Below are 22,528 nucleotides of genomic sequence, written 5' to 3' on the forward strand. Positions count from 1 at the left end.
TTAGTGCATACATGGTTCATTCATATTACTCTCTGCTTTCTGTTCCACTGACACTATCTTCATATGTAACAGACTATACACACAGGTGCCTAGCTTATAAGGGCTTTTAAAACTAGCTGTAGTGAGTATTCACAGCATGAGAGCACACATAAAGCTTTAGATACTAATCTGAAGCAGAGAATGTGTATCTAACCCTTTCAGTGGTTTCCACCATCTCATCTTCTCTACTTTCATACTGTACCGTACACTTTAGTCTGGATGTAAAACTAAAACCACCGCATCGACCTCTCAAGTGTGAGATTTACACCTGGTAACGTTACACGTGGCTCGCATCCATCCAGGCAGGATGGGACGAGAAATCTGATTATCTGACATGTTGCACAGACTGATTGGCATCTTTGGGTAGCTCAGATATAAAAGCTGTCACACATCTGTTATTCTCTCCCCTGCACTCGGAGAGGAGCGTCAGAAAAAAGGCATAGATGCCAAACCTCGGTTCAAGTACTATTTGAAGTAATTGAAAATACTTTAGCTAGGCTTGATGTATCTTGCCTGATGCAAAGGACCAATAGAATAGTCACAAAACTGAAAACATCACCCAACTTGCACTTCATGAATACTCAAAAGTTTTTGAAAGATTTTAAATAGCATTTGACTCCAAATCTGTTGTAGACTCTGAGGTAACATACGTTACGTTTTCTTCTTGACCCCACCGGGCCATTACCAGATTCCATCATGGCAGAACTATGATGCCGAGAAACATGATTTAAAATGATTGATTACTTGTCCATTTCAAATAGCACAATACCAGGCAGTAGAGCTACGAGGGACTGGGAAAGCTGAAGGCTCATACTTACATATGACAACATAAAGCGCCACGGTTACTGGTTTACATGGCAGTAGCTTACAGGTAAAGGAGCTGAGAAATGTCTTCAGGATGCTGGGTAGAAGGGGCATCTATGGTATTGTTTTTTCTAGAATTGCAGATGTGCAATATATGACCTAGATCATGTTTCAGCTAAAAAGTGTACACACAATGTACATTATTTACATACAATGTAATATATGTTTTCTAGCCTCCTATAGATGTAAGCCTCAGAAACTGCAGAAAAAGGTTATGCGCCAGGCTGCCCTGCATTATGTACTCCTGCCACCATCATTACGCACACCTGCCTTCCCTCATCTCGTCACGCGCATCAGCGATTTATTGGACTCAACCACCTGTTTATTACCTCCCCTGTATTTGTCAGTTCCCCAGCTCTGTTCCCCACAGCTGCATTAATGTTCATATGTCATTTTGTTACCTGGTTCTGACGCTGTTCTTGTCCTGTTCCATGTCTGTCCTACATTAAAATGTTCAACTTCCCGTACCTGCTTTTCATCTCCAGCGTCGGTTTTAGCAAAGGGAAGAACAGTATGACAGAGGAATATGGTGGCCCTGTTGGGCCACATAGAACCAATTAATTTTATTATTAAACACAATGTTGATCTGCAGATAATGCAATGGACACTTGTCAATCAAGCAGTACAGTCTGCCAGTCTCTCAAGGCATTAGCAATACAGGACTAATAATAATAATGGCTGTCTTCAGATACACAGTTTATTCACATTTAGGAGTGTAGCGTGAGAAACTTTATTCTATTAGACTTGATGAGACAGAGCACTACTGTCATATGAGGTGAAGCATACGGGATGGAATGGGGGAAAGTCAAAGGATGCAATAGGAATATGCAATTAGTCTAAAGTGGACTCCTCTCTTTGTCTCCTCCCCATCTGCCCTGAACTGAAAGCCCCGGGTTGGTGAAAACAGTAAGGTGAAAGCCTGACTATAATTGCCTGTCCAGTTTGTTCACATCAGTGCAGAGAAAGGAGGAAATGAAGGAACGGAAGCAAGGGGAGGATGCCACTTTTGACTACTGAGATGCACCCAATTGCGTCTCCAGTTCCTAACATGAGCACATAACCTCCAGTTGCTTCCTGCCTTTAATAAAACATTTTAAGCTGCTAAAAACTGCTCCATGAGAAAGTTGTCTTGTACATACAACAGAAAAAAGAGCCAAGATATTCCCAGGTATTTAGGACACATCTCCTGACTCGTCAGACCACAGTTGCTAGCTATTGATATCACACATTGTCACGCAACTACACCCACCCCCCATCTGTCCCTCCAACCCCCTCCCTTAGTCCAGGACTGATTCAGTGTTGTTCAGAGTGTGTTTTCAGGAACATTATTTGTGTGTGTGTGTGTGTGTGTGTGTGTGTGTGTGTGTAAGAGACAGAGAAGCAAAAGAAGTTGAGATGCTCCGGTAGTAATGTTGGACCAGCTAGACTCCATTATTTCTTCACCTCTACCAAATATATCCTCCGTCATCCGCCTCTTCTTCCTCTTCCTCTTCATTCTCCTCCGCTTCTTTCTCTTCCTCATCCTCCCATCCTACCCCACTGCCAAAATCACCTGAATATGTCAGCGCCTCATCTGGAGAAGAGGAAGGGCGACAAAGAGACAGAGACAGACAGAAGGATGGGAGAAGAGGAAGACAGACAGAGGGATGGGAGAAGAGGAAGAGAGACAGAGACAGACAGAGGGATGGGAGAAGGAAGAGAGATAGAGACAGAGAGGGATGGGAGAACAGGAAGAGAGACAGAGACAGACAGAGGAATGGGAGAAGAGGAAGAGAGACAGAGACAGACAGAGGGATGGGAGAAGAGGAAGAGAGACAGAGACAGACAGAGTGATGGGAGAAGAGGAAGAGAGACAGAGACAGACAGAGGGATGGGAGAAGAGGAAGACAGACAGAGGGATGGGAGAAGGAAGAGAGACAGAGACAGACAGAGGGATGGGAGAAGAGGAAGAGAGACAGAGACAGACAGAGGGATGGGAGAAGAGGAAGAGAGACAGAGACAGACAGAGGGATGGGAGAAGAGGAAGACAGACAGAGACAGACAGAGGGATGGGAGAAGAGGAAGAGAGACAGAGACAGACAGAGGGATGGGAGAAGAGGAAGAGAGACAGAGACAGACAGAGGGATGGGAGAAGAGGAAGAGAGACAGAGACAGACAGAGGGATGGGAGAAGAGGAAGACAGACAGAGACAGACAGAGGGATGGGAGAAGAGGAAGAGAGACAGAGACAGACAGAGGGATGGGAGAAGAGGAAGAGAGACAGAGAGACAGAGACAGACAGAGGTGTGGAAGAAGGAAGAGAGAGATTGAATTAATCAATGTACCTGTATCCAAATATGACATTTCATTCGAAGTTGACTTCTGTTCCCTGCATGTATACTTCCCGGCTTTGATCAATTCCATCTATTTAATCTGAAAAATACATTTGTTTAAAAAAAATACTGAGTGAATTTGACAGTGGTGAGGTAAAGGGCATGCGTTTGACTTTGTCTGGGTTTTAATGGCTATTTCTGGACCCTGCCAGGGGAGCCATTCTTATCAGGAGCAGGTTCCGTACAGCCAGACAACCATTTATCTTGAAAGACTTTTCTCTCAGCGACAAGCGACCCTTTAGAATGCAAATGATCCCTGACAACATGGTTTGAATGTGGCACTGTGCCTGACTGCTAGTGGTGCTGTGGACCTGAGCCCTAGCTGACGCATAAAGGGTGCATTGTACTGAGTGTGTGTAGGGATCTGTATCGAGTGTGTATGACAATCAATATAGACGGTGTGTGTCGAGGTTCTGCAACGAGTGTTCGAGCATGTGTTGCGGTACAGAGTGTGTGTGACGGGTCAATACTGATCATTCGACAGTGTGTGGGTATCAATACTGAGGGTGCGAAGGTGTGTGTGTTTTGGCGTACCGCTTGTGTGTGATGGTCTGTAGCCAACCCAAGTATGTGCGTGAGGTTCTATATGGAGTGTGTGCCAGGGTTTTCACCATCAGTTTGAGATTTGAGAGCAATTGAACACTGATGGGGGTCTTACCACAGTCAGGGTTGCCATGGATTCTGGAGCTGGCTAGTTCCCCACCGTGTTGGTCGACACACCAGCACTCTCCCCTGGCCTGATCACACTGTAGCTTTCTATAGTATCCATCCTCATCACAGCTAGGGATGAACAGGCCTAAGACACACACAAACAAAGGGAAGTTACATATGGAGGCACACATGCTTTTGTAGACCGAATAAATCTATATTTGCATTGCGGTGTATGTGATGTTACATTTTCATTAGCCTACTCCATGGACTAGTAACCGAATCGTTTCGAGATCAAATCCCTGAGCTGACAAGTTAAAAATCTGCCGTTCTGCCCCTGAACAAGGCAGTTAACTCACCGTTCCTAGGCTGTTATTGTATATAAGAATTTGTTCTTAACTGACTTGCCTAGTCACTTGTGATTCCAAGCCTATTATTTACTATTCATTATCCTATGATTTTATATATTTAATTATACATTTTGTGGTTTGCATTAGAAGACAGCTTGGTCGTTTCACATGACAAAAAGGCTCGTTTTCACATGATTGTAGAAAGTAATATATATAGTCATGAAGGTGATCCAAACATGAACACCTGTGGCCTATAATAGGCCTAACTGCTGTGGGTGCAGCTATAGGTGCACATTCTTTCCCAACATTAACACTTCTGAAATGCATCTGAATAGGAACATAATGCATACTGAATAGACACATTGTGTGGAGGGACCTTGATAGTCCAACAATAGACCGATAAATCACCAGCATGCTAATAACCCTCAGATTGTTTTACAAAAAAAATCAGTCTTTCATTTCTGAGGAGGTCCATTGGAGCTACAATGAGACCCAACTTTGGAACTACAGAACTCAAGTTTGTCCTCTCTGTGCGTGGAAGCAGAATCCTGGGGCGGATACACCTATAGAAAGAAACGAGATCATGGCCAACAAATCAATCTGGAAATGCACCGAGTACCATTCATACTCGTGCCGAGGTTGCATTGTCCTCATTGACAGGGTTATCTCCAAGGTATCTGGAGACCACAACCACATCCCGGGATGGAAAGCAGATTGAAGTCCGACAGGTACTGAACAACTTGAAGAAGAGGAGTTTGGAGACTGAGGAAAGCACGCTGCATGTTTTGGAGCCTGCTACATCGGGCCGTGACAGGTGTTGTAAGGCATTATTTGCCCTCAGAAAATAACTTGAAAAGGTGTATACAAAGGCACCGGCAGAAGAACAAAGACAAGCAGATGTCGCCGGTACTGGCTCCAGTTCCTGGGGGCAGTGAGTGGAGGCCAGGTTAGACCTGCAACCCTCTCTAACCTCGTAATATCTGAGCTCTATCAAACCACGCATTGTGGGGACCTGTTCCTCCAACACAACAGTGGGCCAGGCCCAGACAGGCTTCTGATCTTAACAACCAAAGACAACTTGGAATTCCTGTGCAACTGCGATCCCTGGCTTGCCAACGGAACATTCAAGAAGGTCCCACGTCTGTTCCAGCAGGTGAATACCATCCATGGAATTCCCACATATTCACCAAATGAAGACGACCTGATGCGACAGGAGCACGTGATTGCAACAGCCATTATTATGTTGCCCGATAATTCGGAGGTAGGCATCATCCTTCACTAGCCTATTGAAGTTGTTTTAAAGGGATAGTTGACTCTTTTTTTGTTGTTGCTTGCTTTCGACATCCCTGGGCTGTGGTTGTTTCCTCCAAACCTTTAAAACATTTGTTAGCTGGTTATTAAGCAAGGTAAGGGAATACCCCCCTGATTTGGACAAAAACAAATGGCGGTATATTGGCATTGGACAAACCATATACACGATGGTCAATACCACCCAATTTGGCGTTGATTCATGCAAAGTATATTGCAAATGCCATATGGCAATTGCCAATTGTAACACTTCAAAATTCCAATAGGGGGCGTGTGCGTTCCACCGGGGCATTTCATATTGCAAATGGCACCCAAGTCAACATCCAAAAGCCAAATTTTGAAAAATGACATTTTTTAAAAAAAACTTAAAAACCCTTAAAAAAGTGCTTTCTGGACCTTTTTTCGAAATTCTTTCGAGTTTTTTGTCAATTACACATGGGTAAGTACTGTATGAGTATACTTTTGTCATCATATATATATATTTTTTAAGTACATGCGCATAAGGCATATGTTTTGTCCATTTGCAATATGATTTCATAGGAAGTCAAAAGTCAAAAGTCAAAAATGTCAAAATTTGGTAAAAAACTTCACACATCCTTAAAAAAGTGCTTTCTGGACCTTTTTTCAAAATTCTTTCGATTTTTGTGTCAATTACACATGTATAAGAACTTTATCAACATACTTTAGTCATACTTTATTATCATATATATATATTTTTTTTTACTTGTGCATAAGGCATATGTTTTCTCCATTTGGAATATGATTTCATAGGAAGTCAAAAGTCAAAAGTCAAAAATGTCAAAATTTGGTAAAAAACTTCATACATCCTTAAAAAAGTGCTTTCTTGACCTTTTTTCAAAATTCTTTCGATTTTTGTGTCAATAACACATGTATAAGAACTTTATCAACATACTTTAGTCATGCTTTATTATCATATTTTTTTTACTTGTGCATAAGGCATATGTTTTCTCCATTTGCAATATGATGTCATAGGAAGTCAAAAGTCTAAGTCAAAAGTAAATATTTTCCTCCGTGCAACTGATGATCTAAAATGTGCAACAAAATTTTTTTGATTTTTTTTGTTTATGTTTCCTTACTTTTTCAAAGTCACTGTGCATTTGCAATATGTTTTAATGGGCAGATACCATCACGAATTTGTCATGCTCAAAATTCAAACTTTACTTTGCTCAAACTATACCTTGGTCAACTTGTATTACATATTTCTTTTTGTTTTACTTGTGCATAAGGCATATGTTTTCTCCATTTGCAATATGATGTCATAGGAAGTCAAAAGTCAAAGTCAAAAGTAAACATTTTCCTCCGTGCACCTGGTGATCTGAAATGTGCACCTGGTGACCTGAAATGTGCACCTGGTGATCTAAAATATGCAACTGGTAACCCAAAAAAAAAAATTTGGGATGTTTTTTTGTTTATGTTTCCTTACTTTTTCAAAGTCACTGTGCATTTGCAATATGTTTTAATGGGCAGGTACCATCACGAATTTGTCATGCTCAGAATTCAAGCTTGTGATCTAAAATATGCAGCTGGTTACCCAACATTTTTTGGGATGTTTTTTTGTTTATGTTTCCTTACTTTTTCAAAGTCTCTGTGCATTTGCAATATGTTTTAATGGGCAGGTACCATCACGAATTTGTTTATCGAATTTGTTTATGTTTCCTTACTTTTTCAAAGTCACTGTGCATTTGCAATATGTTTCAATGGGCAGGTACCATCACGAATTTGTTTATCGAATTTGTTTATGTTTCCTTACTTTTTCAAAGTCACTGTGCATTTGCAATATGTTTCAATGGGCAGGTACCATCACGAATTTGTCATGCTCAAAAAATTTTAGATGTATTTTTTTTTGTTTCCTTACTTTTTCAAAGTCACTGTGCATTTGGAATATGTTTCAATGGGCAGGTACCATCACGAATTTGTCATGCTCAAAAAATTTTAGATGTATTTTTTTTTGTTTCTTACTTTTTCAAAGTCACTGTGCATTTGCAATATGTTTTAATGGGCAGGTACCATCACGAATTTGTCATGCTATAAAAATCCTGCAGGAATGTGAAATTGACTGGCCCGATGAACTCGGGATGGCTTTGCAGTGATTCTGGGTCATCTCAATCGCTCGTTTGGGTTGATTTCAGAATGTCGCTTTTGGTGATGTTTTTTCACTATAGAATCATATTGCAAATGTACAAGAGTCAAGTGGACAAGAGTCCATCAGTCAATTAGATATCATTCTGACCACCAAACTGATACAAACTGACACCAAACCCACTTTTTCCAACTCGTTTAGTAGCCAACTATTACATACTTCAGAGCTGGCCCAAAATTCACAACGCCTTCGGTACAAACCATAAAAAAACCATAAAACACGTAGTTACGTTCTAGCTGCGGGTCCATTTCTTATGTTATGTGTTGGCCTAGCTGAGGCGACCCCGAATCCCAAGTTTCGGCTCGATAGGTCATTTGGTGTCCGAGAAAAACCCTAATTGGTGCTGAAAATCCACTATTTTCCATGACTTGCTACGGGGTCCTTGAATGAGATATCGGACAGAAACGTTGGGGTCTGTCTATATGGGCCGAGACGTTCGCAATGCACCTAGTCTTGCGACTCTGGGACATTTCTAAATGTCGTCATTTTCGTGATGCAAAAATGAATTGAAGTTATTTCAAATGTACGAGGCTGTTTCTCGGTCCGAGAACCTTCTAGAGCCACGTAACTCACCACGCACCATCTACGGGAGGTCTAGAACAGGTTTCTAAAGTTTCGGAACTCTAGGTCCGACGGTTCTTTTTTAGCTCCAACAAAGCTAACTATTGGAGCCACTGTCTGTCTCTACGCACCCCAATACGTCCCTCCATCCAAGTTGTGTTTTAGTGCAATTTTTTTTTCCTTTGATTTTTTTTGGGAAAAATGACTGATTTACAGTTCATGGGGGTTGCCTAATCACACATATGAAGTTTTGGAAAGATCAGACTTTTTTAACCCTTCGAAACAGCCCCTGAGACACCAATTATGGCACTTCCGGTTGGCACAGGAAGTTATAAATCAACACATATCCTCATTGGGGTATGATGTTACAGAATCCTGAGTTTTAAGTCCTTACGTTAAGAATTGACTGATCTACACAGGGTTGAATGCACTATGTCTATCAAACTGCATGCAGTGTATGGGTAAACACTTTTAGGGGCATTTTAACCACTTCCGGTTGGTCCAGGAAGCTTAGAATCAACACAGGTAGACCTCATAGTGGCCTGATGGACTGGTACCGAAGACAGGTTCATACGGCATTCATAACCCACATAGGCCTCAGGTTGAAATTAGGGGTGCAGGCAATGTATTCCTATGGGGAGAGATGACACTGTAATCTGTGAGATCAAAAAACACTGTTTTACTGTGAAGGGTTAATGCCACACGGTCAAGGTTAGGCTTGTTGAGATCGGGAGGACCTTAGGAACATTCATGTGGTGGAATTTTTCTTCTCACTCTAACGGTTCTCTCACTGTCACCCAAAAGCAAATGACATTGTGGTGCAGGCTTCATTTTGGGCCTACTATTGTAATGGTCGCTGCGCCTAGACCGAGCGAGCTACGGTCAAGCGGGATAGCTCGTTGAACTCAGAACAGTCTGGAGACTATGGTGATGCCATTTTTTGTGTTGATTTCAGAATGCCATTTTGGTGATGGTCCCTCTCCGTTTAAACATATTGCAAATGTACAAAAGTCAACTAGCAAGTCAGTGTCCATCAGTCAATTAGATGTCATTATGACACCAAATGGATATCAATTGACACCAAACCCACTTTTTCCTACTCATTTAGTAGCCAACTATCACATATGTCAGAGCAGGCCCATAATTCACAGCGCCTCTAGTTGAAAACATAATAAAAAGGTAAAACACATAGTTACGTTCTAGCTGCGGGTCCAGTTCGGACATTATGTGAAGTCCTATGTGAGGCGACCCCGAATCCCGAGTTTCGGCTCGATAGGTCATTTGGTGTCCGAGAAAAACCCTAATTGGTGCTGAAAATCCACTATTTTCCATGACTTGCTACGGGGTCCTTGAATGAGCTATCGGACAGAAACTTTGGGGTCCGTCTCTATGGGCCGAGCCGGTTTCAACGCACCTAGCCTTGCGTCTCTGAGACTTTTCTAAACGTCGTCATTTTCGTGATGCAAAAATGAATTGAAGTTATTCCAAATGTACGAGGCTGTTTCTCGGTCCGAGAACCGTCTAGAGCCACGTAACTCGCCACGCACCATGGCCCGGAGGTCTAGAACAGGTTTCTAAAGTTTCGGAACTCTAGGTCCGACCGTTCTTTTTTAGCTCCAACAAAGCTAACTATTGCGGCCACTGTCTATCTCTACGCACCCCAATACGTCCCTCCATCCAAGTTGTGTTTTAGTGCAATTTTTTTTTCCTTTGATTTTTTTGGGGAAAAATGACTGATTTACAGTTCATGGGGGTTGCCTAATCACATATATGAAGTTTTGGACAGATCTGACTTTTTTAACCCTTAGAAACAGCCCCTGAGACACCAATTATGGCACTTCCGGTTGGCACAGGAAGCTATAAATCACCACATGTCTTGATTGACATGGCCACTTACAGAATCCCGAGTTTTAAGTCTTTACGTTAAGAATTGACTGATCTACACAGGGTTGAATGCACTATGTCTATCAAACTGCATGCAATGTATGGGTAAACACTTTTAGGGTGATTTGAACCACTTCCGGTTGGTCCAGGAAGCTTAGAATCAACACAGGTAGACCTCATAGTGGCCTGATGGACTGGTACCGAAGACAGGTTCATACGGCATTCATAACCCACATAGGCCTCAGGTTGAAATTAGGGGTGCAGGCAATGTATTCCTATGGGGAGAGATGACACTGTAATCTGTGAGATCAAAAAACACTGTTTTACTGTGAAGGGTTAATGCCACACGGTCAAGGTTAGGCTTGTTCAGATCGGGAGGACCTTAGGAACATTCCTATGGTGGAATTTTTCTTCTCACCCTAACGGTTCTCTCACTGTCACTCAAAAGCAAATGACATTGTGGGGCAGGCTTCATTTTGGGCCTAATATTCTAATGGTTGCTGCGCCTAGACCGAGCGAGCTACGGTCAAGCGGGATAGCTCGTTGAACTCAGCACAGTCTGGAGACTATGGTGATGCCATTTTTTGTGTTGATTTCAGAATGCCATTTTGGTGATGGTCCCTCTCTGTTTAAACATATTGCAAATGTACAAAAGTCAACTAGCAAGTCAGTGTCCATCAGTCAATTAGATGTCATTATGACACCAAACCCACTGTTTCCTACTCATTTAGATGCCAACTATCATATATGTCAGAGCAGTCCCATAATTCACAGCGCCTCTAGTTTAAAACATAATAAAAAGGTAAAACACATAGTTACGTTCTAGCTGCGGGTCCAGTTCGGACATTATGCGAAGTCCTATGTGAGGCGACCCCGAATCCCGAGTTTCGGCTCGATAGGTCATTTGGTGTCCGAGAAAAACCCTAATTGGTGCTGAAAATCCACTTATTTCCATGCCTTGCTACGGGGTCCTTGAACGAGCTATCGGACAGAAACTTTGGGGTCCGTCTCTATGGGCCGAGCCGGTTTCAACGCACCTAGCCTTGCGTCTCTGAGACTTTTCTAAACGTCGTCATTTTCGTGATGCAAAAATGAATTGAAGTTATTGCGAATGTACGAGGCTGTTTCTCGGTCCGAGAACCATCTAGAGCCACGTAACTCGCCACGCACCATGGCCCGGAGGTCTAGAACAGGTTTCTAAAGTTTCGGAACTCTAGGTCCGACCGTTCTTTTTTAGCTCCAACAAAGCTAACTATTGCGGCCACTGTCTGTCTCTACGCACCCCAATACGTCCCTCCATCCAAGTTGTGTTTTAGTGCAATTTTTTTTTCCTTTGATTTTTTTTGGGAAAAATGACTGATTTACAGTTCATGGGGGTTGCCTAATCACATATATGAAGTTTTGGACAGATCTGAATTTTTTAACCCTTCGAAACAGCCCCTGAGACACCAATTATGGCACTTCCGGTTGGCACAGGAAGCTATAAGTCACCACATATCCTCATTGGGGTATGCTGTTACAGAATCCTGAGTTTTAAGTCCTTACGTTAAGAATTGACTGATCTACACAGGGTTGAATGCACTATGTCTATCAAACTGCATGCAGTGTATGGGTAAACACTTTTAGGGGCATTTGAACCACTTCCGGTTGGTCCAGGAAGCTTAGAATCGACACAGGTAGACCTCATAGTGGCCTGATGGACTGGTACCGAAGACAGGTTCATACGGCATTCATAACCCACATAGGCCTCAGGTTGAAATTAGGGGTGCAGGCAATGTATTCCTATGGGGAGAGATGAAACTGTAATCTGTGAGATCAAAAAACCCTGTTTTACTGTGAAGGGTTAATGCCACACGGTCAAGGTTAGGCTTGTTGAGATCGGGAGGACCTTAGGAACATTCATGTGGTGGAATTTTTCTTCTCACCCTAACGGTTCTCTCACTGTCACTCAAAAGCAAATGACATTGTGGGGCAGGCTTCATTTTGGGCCTACTATTCTAATGGTCGGTTATTGTGTTATTTCAGAAAATCATAGAAAATCACAGAAATGTCGCAGAGCTCCGCAGCACACTTTAAAAAGATTCGTATGAACACCCTGCAACTGGATCTGTAACCGTTGAAAAAAAAAAAACGCCTATTTGTGACCATCACCAATTTGTCATTGTTCCGTTTCTCTTAAATGACGATAGATAAATGGCTGGTTCTTTTTTTATTGACACCGGAGGCTCCTTGGCTTTGACCCGAAGTGGAAAAATAATTTCTCTACTTCCATTTTAAGCCTTTAATCCCAGAAAAATGGCCGTAGCTCAAAAACCGTCGAGGCCTAGACGCCATCCCGTTCGGGGCCAACTGCCCCTTGAGCCAAACCTACGCTCGCCAAGTTTCGGCTTCGAAATATTTTCAGTTTTTGAGATAAGGCCCCGTCGCGATTCGTGATGTTTTGCCAAATTGCCATATGATTCCGTATGCCATCTGGTGGGAGTGTCCGGGACGGCGGAAAAAACGGTCCGAAACTTGTTTTTTTTTTTAAACGGAAACCGAAAGTCCGACAAAGTTCATTTGATGACTTCCCGGTAGGTCTGGCCCTACCGCACGGCCCGACGCCGACCGCGAATTTTACAAACGATTTCGGACGTCGGGTAAGGGACCGTACATTTGCAATATGGACTTTCTCACTGATCATACACGAAATGCCGAAATGTTCCCTTAATGTATGTTGAGAATAAGAATACGAATCTGGCTAGATTTTTGGAGAACGTAGCAATGCTAGTGGAAATGGGTAGTTTCAGTTAGTGATGCATTCAAAACTATAAAATATGGTTTTGAATGGAGGGTAAACATCAACATACAACAGCCTACTATTTTATATTTTTTTGCGGACATACACTCGTGCCTTCCTTGCACTGAAGAACTTGAACCTGGATCTGAAACCAGAATCCGTCATGACTGACTTCAAGCCAGCAGCTCCTGTAAAGGCCTTCAAGAAGGTGTTTCCGGGAATCCACAACCAACTGCCCCGCTGTCCTGAAGTGGCATCAAAGTCCTGGAGAGACCCGGACTTCGCCCTCCACATCAAGATGCTTCACAGGCTGACATTTGTCCCCGCCCGGTGAAGTGGTGAGATGTTTCAAGGAGATGAAGGAACATCTGTTCTTTCAGGACCCGGCGCTGTCCACTTTGAGGACACATGGATTGGGCGCCCGATGGGCAAGGGTAAAAAACAACGCAGAAGAGCACCGGAATTTGCCATGGGTACTTGTCTAGATGTCTGTAGGCCAGTCATTTCATTAGTACATGCAATGTTATTATTACTAATAACACTAAATAATCTAACAAAATAGGCCCAACTAATAGGCTAATAATTATATACTAATAGTAATGTGAGTATAATATGTATAATAGGCTATTGCAACAAGGTTAAAGACAAATGGCAAATGGGTGTTTAACATGTTTCGATCTTTGGACTTCAGAAATGTGGAACTACTAAGATGCTGTCCTGAAGGACATGGGGAAGGCCAATAACATCCCAAAGGGCTGTTGTCGGTCGTTTGTGGGGCATATTACCTATTCCACAGTGACAAAACCCACAAATTGTTAGTTCTTCGATGCCTTGCAACTACAACAGCATAGGATGACACTGCAGAAGGAGCAGTACCTCGCTGGTAGTCAACCGCTACTAAAGTTGCAACTTCTGCGCAGCAGCGAGCAGGAATTGAAGCAGCTCGTGGAGGACTGCCAGAATAAACCACTGGCTGTGTACCCGAGAGGCATCGCCACCTTCAACCACACAGGAAAATGACTGCCCTGCAACACTTATGAGAACAGAGAGCAACTCTCAACTGGCACACCTGTTCATGACACCTTACTGCATTGTTAATTCTTTTTTGGTTTGTTATTTTCGGTCTTTGGTGCTTATTTTTTTATCACTGTTGGAGAACCAGGCTATTTGTAAATAAAATGTTAATTGTGAGTTTTATTTTTCTTCATTTATTCTGTTGAATCAAGAGATCCATGTTCAAAAAGCATTTGACTTGCTGATGTGTGCAGGTTAACATCTACAGTTAGACCTGCATACAGATGGCAGATCTTAATTTGAGCCAGTTTGCTACAGCAGGAAAATAATTCATGGAAAAAGTTACAAACTTTAAAGGCCTTTATAAACCTTAAACACAATAAAGTTAGAAATGTCATGCATTGCAGGAAAGTTCCCCTGTAACAAGGTGATTAAAGATCCTCCATCTGTAGGCCAGTACAGTACAGTATACATTCTGGCAAACTATCGGCCATATTTCACATTTTCATGAACACATTAAGGAGTCAGGAGATGAAGGTGAATTACTGTAGTCAGTACCATAGAGATAGAATGACAATCTAATTCTAATACTCTATGGTCAGCATACTACTGCTGCACCAAGGGGCTGGCTAATAACAAGAGAACAAGGACAGACATGCTCTGAATCTGGACTAGTTAACCTTTACAAGACTGCTGAGATACTTTGGAATATATCAGCATCTACTGTATGTTATAATAATATAATATATGCATTACTATTTAAACAGCCTCCTACAGAGGGTCAGAATTTGCTCCCCAAAAAGGAATGACATTGGGATAGGATGTCATAGGACTTCTATAATGTAAGTGCAGAGTAAGTTGAAAAATGTGTTCATGTAAATAAATGACATAACATTGCATTGGGTTGTGTTCTTATCAGCTGAGGCAGCCCTCTAGTCCCTGAGTGATTGGCTTTCAAGGGAACTGTGTCTGAGTATCACTGGCAGAATTTGCCCAGCCTCCTCTCTGCTCCACTCCGTGTCCTTGAGGAGCCTTGATACACAGCTTAGCCAAGTCAGCAACACACACACATACAGTATACACACACACACACACACACACACACACACACACACACACACACAGTACCCACGATATGCATGCATGCACAAGCACGCACGAACATGCAAACACACACAAACACGAAAACCTCACACACGATATACACCGAGTCTACTAACAAGGAACACCATTCTAATACTGAACTGCATCCCCGTTTGACCTCAGAACAGCCTCAATTCGCCAGTGCCGAAAGCATTCCACAGATAGGCTGGCCCAAGTTGACTCCAATGCTTCCCACAGTTGTGTCAAGTTGGCTGGATGTCCTTTGGGTGGTGGACCATTCTTGATACACACGGGAAACAGTTGAGTGTGAAAAACATCAGTGTTGCAGTTCTTGACGCACTCAAACCGGTGCGCCTGTCACCTACTACCATACCACGTTCAAAGGCACTTACATATTTTGTCTTGCCCCTTCACCCTCTGAATGGCACACATACACAATCTATGTCTTAATTGTCTCAAGGCTTAAAAATCCTTCTTTAACCTGTCCCCTCCCCTTCATCTACACTGATTGGAGTTGATTTAACAAGTGACATCAATAAGGGATAACAGCTTTCACCTGGATTCACCTGGTCATTCTATGTCATGTTCCTAATGTTTTGTACAGTGTATTGCATCACACACACACACAGTCCGCATTGTGTCACAGACACACACTGCCATGTGGTTAGCATCACACACACAGTGGTGTAAAGTACTTAAGTAAAAATACTTTGAAGTACTACTTAAGTACCTTTCTTGAGTATCTGAGTATACTTCACTATTTCTATTTTTGACTTCACTACATTCCTAAAGAAAATTATGTACTTTTTACTCCATACATTTTCCCTGACACACAAAAGTACTCAAAGTACTCCTAGCAGCACAGGAAAATAGTCCAATTCACACACTTATCAAGAGAAAATCCCTGGTCATCAATACGGCCTCTAATCTGGCAGACTCACTAAACACAAATGCTTTATTTGTCAATTTTGTGTGTTGGAGTATACCCTTAGCTATCCATAAATAAATAAATACAGGATCATTTGTCTGTCTGGTTGGCTTAATATAAGGAATAAGAAACATATATTTTCACTTGTACTTTTGATATTTAAGTATATTTTAGCAATTACATTTACTTTTGATACTTTAGCATATTTAAATCCAAATACTTTTAGACTTTTACTCAAGTAGTATTTTACTGGGTGACTTTCACTTGAGTCATTTTCTATTAAGGTAGCTTTACTTTTACTCAAGTATGACAATTGAGTACTTTTTCCACCACTGCACACACACACCCTGGTTCCTGCAGACCCTAGCCGTTTGTCTGTATGGAGCTATAATCCACCGGGCTGATCAGGGGATTATCCCTGCCTTCTGCTTGGCATCTGTTTAATGAAACTCCTCAGTGATACACACACACACACACACACACACACACACACACACACACACAGTGCGCATACACACACTAACGTGTGGCACACACTGGCACACAAATGTTCACTCAAGCACAAAGCACACATGTTCATCTGGGAAATGTGAATCATGCAGGAACATAATGCATACCCAGTTTCTTCTTGCCTCCCTCCTGGACTTGGATCCTCTCCAGCTCAGCCAGGCAGGGGGGCTCTGAGAGGGAAATGCATCAATGCTTCAGTTCATCACTCCAATACACACAAACACTAAAGGTAAACGGTAAACTTTGAAATCAAGGCGTAGGAAATCTGTAGAAAATAATTCAGAAGTCAAACATTCACACAAATCTCCCATTATTATGCATGATTTACTTTGAACTACTGTGTTTCTCAGGTTCCCCCCTCTGTAGGCTATGCAGTGGACTTGGACTCCACAGAAGCCGTGCCCAAAATGACACCCTATCCCCTACATAGTGCACTACTTTAATGGGCTCTGGCAAAAAGTAGTGCACTAGACAGGGAATAAGGTGCCATTTGGAACACAGTCAGTGGCTCCAGCCAGGTCCAGTGGTAAACACAGGTCTCGTCTGGTTTCTGCTCGGCTGCTTGGCTGACACACATACAGTCTGTGAGAGCTCTGGGAGGACCAGCCTGTCAACAAGCTACAGTCATGTTGTTACTGCACAATGGTGGCCATTCCCCCAAAACAACAATGGGGGAGACAAACTGTGACGGACCGTGAGAGGCGCAAAAAGGGTGAGGGGCGAGAGAGAGGGGAGAGGGGAGAGGACACAGAGTTTTCTATACCTGTACGTTGTGTAGCCATGGCCACAGTAGGGAACTCTGAATGCCAGGTTACATGAAAAACACACGTGCCCACGGACACACACACATTCCACCCCTCATCTACACACACAATATCCCCCATATTCACTCTCTGGAAACAGAGTTACCAGGCAACGGTGCAGACCTTAGCGTCTCACTCTCTCTCTCACACACCCACCCACAGTGACACACACTCTGTCACTCCCTCACAGACACACACCCCTCTCCCCGCAGTATACTCACTCTCTCACACACACACACACACACACACACACACACACACACACACACACACACACACACACGCACACACACCCCTCTCCCCACAGTATACTCACTCACTCACACACCCCTCTCCCTACAGTATACTCACTCCCTCACAGACACACACCCCTCTCCCCACAGTATACTCACTCCCTCACAGACACACACCCCTCTCCCCACAGTATACTCACTCCCTCACAGACACACACCCCTCTCCCCACAGTATACTCACTCTCTCACACACCCACAGTGACACACACTCTGTCACTCCATCAGACACACACCCCTCTCCCCACAGTATACTCACTCCCTCACAGACACACACCCCTCTCCCCACAGTATACTCACTCCCTCAAAGACACACACTCCTCTCCCCACAGTATACTCACTCCCTCACAGACACACACCCCTCTCCCCACAGTATACTCACTCCCTCACAGACACACACCCCTCTCCCCACAGTATACTCACTCCCTCACAGACACACACCCCTCTCCCCACAGTATACTCACTCTCTCACACACCCACAGTGACACACACTCTGTCACTCCCTCTGACACACACCCCTCTCCCCACAGTATACTCACTCCCTCACAGACACACACCCCTCTCCCCACAGTATACTCACTCCCTCAAAGACACACACTCCTCTCCCCACAGTATACTCACTCCCTCACAGACACACACCCCTCTCCCCACAGTATACTCACTCCCTCACAGACACACACTCCTCTCCCCACAGTATACTCACTCCCTCACAGACACACACTCCTCTCCCCACAGTATACTCACTCCCCCACAGACACACACTCCTCTCCCCACAGTATACTCACTCCCTCACAGACACACACCCCTCTCCCCACAGTATACTCACTCCCTCACAGACACACACTCCTCTCCCCACAGTATACTCACTCCCTTACAGACACACACCCCTCTCCCCACAGTATACTCACTCCCTCAGACACACACTCCTCTCCCCACAGTATACTCACTCCCTCACAGACACACACTCCTCTCCCCACAGTATACTCACTCCCTCACAGACACACACTCCTCTCCCCACAGTATACTCACTCCCTCACAGACACACACTCCTCTCCCCACAGTATACTCACTCCCTCACAGACACACACTCCTCTCCCCACAGTATACTCACTCCCTCACAGACACACACCCCTCTCCCCACAGTATACTCACTCCCTCACAGACACACACCCCTCTCCCCACAGTATACTCACTCCCTCACAGACACACACCCCTCTCCCCACAGTATACTCACTCTCTCACAGACACACACCCCTCTCCCCACAGTATACTCACTCTGTCTCCAGAAGCAGAGGCACCACTCGGCTGTAGAAACCTTCCCATCCCTGTAGGAGTCACAGGAGTTGAAGAAGGGTCGGATGCAGACCTCATACTTGTCCAGGTTAATGGCTGCCAGCTCGGCCTGGTCCAGATACAGATCACTGTTGGTGTCCAGCTTAGAGAACATCCAACCTATAGAGTCCTTACAGCTGGCCACCACGTTCCTGTCCATGACTACAGACAGAGATATGAGACACATATTAGAGAGAGAGACACACACACAGTGAAAATGGGGAGGGGGAATGAGTTATAATCCACATATACAGATCAAATATTTATAACAGTGGTAGACGTCAGGATTACAGTGAGTCAAAATGTCACTAGATTGCAAAAGAAAGGAGAATGTCTTCACTGTTGCATCTGATACAGTATGTTGCTGGTCCTATTTTAATCTGACCTGATGCAGTGCTGGCCCTATAATAACTTAGCTGTCTCTTTTTTTTCTCCTCATCTACTGTATTTGTTTACTTTATTGAGACATTTATGCAATGACATAGGGTGAGACAGACAGGTGGGATAAGGAGATGAAAGGGTTGGAGCGGAATTTGAACCACCGTCTCTGGTGGGGAGAGGAGTTTACGTTACCTCTAGACCCCAGGCTCTGCATCGGATCTATCTCTTACCTGATCCAGTGTTAGCCACTGCTGGGTTGCTGCCTCCAGTCTTGCTGTTGTTGTTCAGCTTGGCATTGCCCTGCAGCAGCTGGAACCAGTCCCTCAGCCTCTCCCCCAGATCAGAGAGGTCCTGCCCTGTACAACTCTCTGAGAGAGAGGGAGGAAGGAGAGAGAGAGAGAGAGAGAGAGAGGGAGGAAGGAGAGAGAGAGAGAGAGAGAGAGGGAGGAGAGAGAGGGAGGAAGGAGAGAGAGAGAGAGAGAGAGAGGGAGGAGAGAGAGGGAGGAAGGAGAGAGAGAGAGAGAGAGAGAGAGAGAGAGAGAGAGAGAGAGAGAGAAATATTGTATAGCATTGCAGTTTTGTGTGTGTGAGCATGTGTGTGCATTTGGGCGTGTGTGCACATTTGTGTGTTTACATGTGCGTACTTACCATGCTTGACCTCTGTCTCTGTGATGGGCGCGGTGGTTGGACAGGGACAAAGACCTGAACACTTCATAGTCAGCTCCTTCCCTGTGAGGCACCCCTGCTGCTCCAGTTTACACTGCAACACACACATTTCTTACCAGGCTATGTTTCTCTGTGTTTTGTGGTGATTATCAGTGAATAAAAAAACACGGCTGTTGAGTTGTCTCTCCTGAATCTAGAACACATATGTCAGAGTCAAGGCCCGCGGGCCACATCCGGCCCGCAAGAAGGTTTTTTACGGCCCCTGGGATGATCTTGATTTATTATTAGAACCGGCCCGCAGCAAGCCGGCAGCCCGCAGATCTTTTACACGCACCAATACTACATTTCCCACAATGCAAAGGTGACGCACCGAGCAGTAGGCTGCTTCATTTCAATATTTATTGGCACAGCAGTCGTCAGCATCACAGTAAAATTAACTTTCAGATACCCATCAAAAATGGCAAAACGGAAGGTGGATACTGAGAACCGGGGGTTTCAAACAAGGTGGGAGTCGGAGTATATGTTCACGAAGGTAGCTGGAAAACCTGTGTGTCTTCTGTGTGGAGAAAGTGTGGCGGTACTGAAAGAGTATAATCTGAGACGACATTATGAAACGAAACACGCGGACAAAAACAAGAATATGGACATGGAACAAAGGCTACAAAAGGCAGAGGAATTAAAACGAGGCCTCAAATCTCGACAGGCTCTGTTCAAAAAAGCCAAATCACAAGGCCAGGCTGCTGTCAAGGCCAGTTTTATTTTGGCAGAAGAGATCGCTAAATCAGCCCGGCCATTTACGGAGGGGGATTTCATCAAAAACTGCATGATTAAAGTTTGTGACGAAGTTTGCCCAGAAAAAAGGCAACTCTTTTTAAATGTGAGTCTGAGCAGAAACACCATTGCCGAGAGAGTAGACCAGTTGTCCATCAATCTAAAAGAGCAGCTTGTGAAAAAGGGAAAAGATTTTATTGCATATTCCTTGGCTGTGGATGAGAGCACCGACATTTCTGACATTGCCCAGTTGTCAATTTTCATCCGCGGAGTGGACTCCAACCTAAGCGTGACAGAGGAGTTTTTGGCTTTACGTCCTATGCATGGCACAACTACGGGGCATGATTTGTATGAAGAGGTGTCAAGATGTGTAAATGAGATGGAGCTGCCTTGGGAAAAACTCGTGGGTTTGACAACCGACGGAGCACCTGCGATGTGTGGACACAGGAGCGGACTGGTGGCGAAGATACGGGAAAAGATGCAAGAGGAAAACGCGACAGGTGAGCTGACAGCTTATCATTGTATCATACACCAGGAAGCGTTGTGCGGTAAAGCCTTGAAAATGGAGCATGTAATGAGCATCATCACGCGCACAGTTAACTTTATCAGAGCCAAAGGTTTGAATCACCGCCAGTTCAAGGCATTTCTGACGGAGTTAGAAACGGAGCATGGTGATTTGCCTTATCACACAGAGGTGCGATGGCTAAGCCAGGGAAAGGTGCTTCAAAGATGTTTCGAGCTTCGTGAGGAGATTTGTCTGTTCTTGGACAGCAAAGGGAAAGACACAACACAACTCCGAGACGAAATGTTTCTGTGTGAAATGGCTTTTCTGTGTGACATTACGAGTCATCTGAATGCAATAAACTTGCAGCTGCAGGGTCGGGATCGTGTCATCTCTGATATGTACAGTACAGTGAAGGCATTTAAAACCAAACTGACTCTGTGGGAGACGCAGATGCGGAAAGAAAATTTGAGCCACTTTCCCAGCTGCCAGACCATGAAAGAGAAGCTCTCTACCAGTGCGTTCCCGAGCACACAGTTGGCTGATAAAATAGGTATGCTTGCCGCTGACTTTCGACGCCGATTTGCTGACTTTGAAGCACAAAAAAGCAGGTTGGAACTGCTCGGTAACCCATTTGCTGTTGACGTGGAAAGCTCACCACCAAACCTCCAAATGGAGTTGATTGACCTCCAATGCAATGATGCACTGAGGGCAAAATATGCGGCAGTGGGTGCTGCGGAGTTCGCCCGTTTCCTCCCCGGCACAATGCCCCAGCTGCGCATCCAGGCTGCTCAAACGTTGTCTATGTTTGGCAGCACATACCTGTGTGAACAACTGTTTTCTTTGATGAACCTGAACAAAACATCACACAGAAGTCGACTTACTGCTGAACACCTCCACTCAATTCTGAGGATTTCTTCAGCTCAGAGCCTTACCCCGAACATTGATGAACTTGTGGAAAAGATGGGACACCACCAAGTATCACCCTCAACCTCAAACAAGTGAACATTACTGTGCAATCACATATTTAGAGTTTTTACTCAGTTCAAGTTTAAAAGTTAAAATTTAATATTTGTTTTCACTGCATGTTACTTCTCCTTAAACAAAGTGTTGTTTTTGATTAATAGATTTTTGCACTTTATTTTTTTGTATTTCAATCCAATTATATTTTAAAAATATTTCAGTTGAGTGGATGATAGAAAATTGCTATTATTGTTTTTTCTTTGAAGTAAATTTAGCCCACTTTTGCTAAAATAGAAAAT

The 22,528-nt window shown here is 43.9% G+C and overlaps 1 protein-coding gene across 3 annotated transcripts in view; it reads right to left on the bottom strand.

Annotated features, from left to right (window-relative positions):
* Positions 1 to 1,425: 1,425 nt before the first annotated feature.
* Positions 1,426 to 22,528, bottom strand: part of LOC110503103 (testican-2) — a 102,550-nt gene continuing 81,447 nt past the window's right edge. For all 3 annotated transcript variants that reach the window (XM_036960240.1, XM_036960239.1, XM_036960238.1), the window contains 6 exons: positions 19,976 to 20,087; positions 19,558 to 19,695; positions 18,890 to 19,108; positions 16,629 to 16,691; positions 3,933 to 4,070; positions 1,426 to 2,476 (listed from right to left, as the gene is read on the bottom strand). In XM_036960240.1, the coding sequence (XP_036816135.1) occupies positions 2,349 to 2,476; positions 3,933 to 4,070; positions 16,629 to 16,691; positions 18,890 to 19,108; positions 19,558 to 19,695; positions 19,976 to 20,087 (798 nt within the window). In that variant the 3' untranslated portion in view covers positions 1,426 to 2,348. The remainder of the gene's footprint in view (positions 2,477 to 3,932; positions 4,071 to 16,628; positions 16,692 to 18,889; positions 19,109 to 19,557; positions 19,696 to 19,975; positions 20,088 to 22,528) is intronic.

This window comes from Oncorhynchus mykiss, chromosome 23, assembly GCF_013265735.2.
Source record: "Oncorhynchus mykiss isolate Arlee chromosome 23, USDA_OmykA_1.1, whole genome shotgun sequence".
Lineage (NCBI taxonomy): Eukaryota > Metazoa > Chordata > Actinopteri > Salmoniformes > Salmonidae > Oncorhynchus > Oncorhynchus mykiss.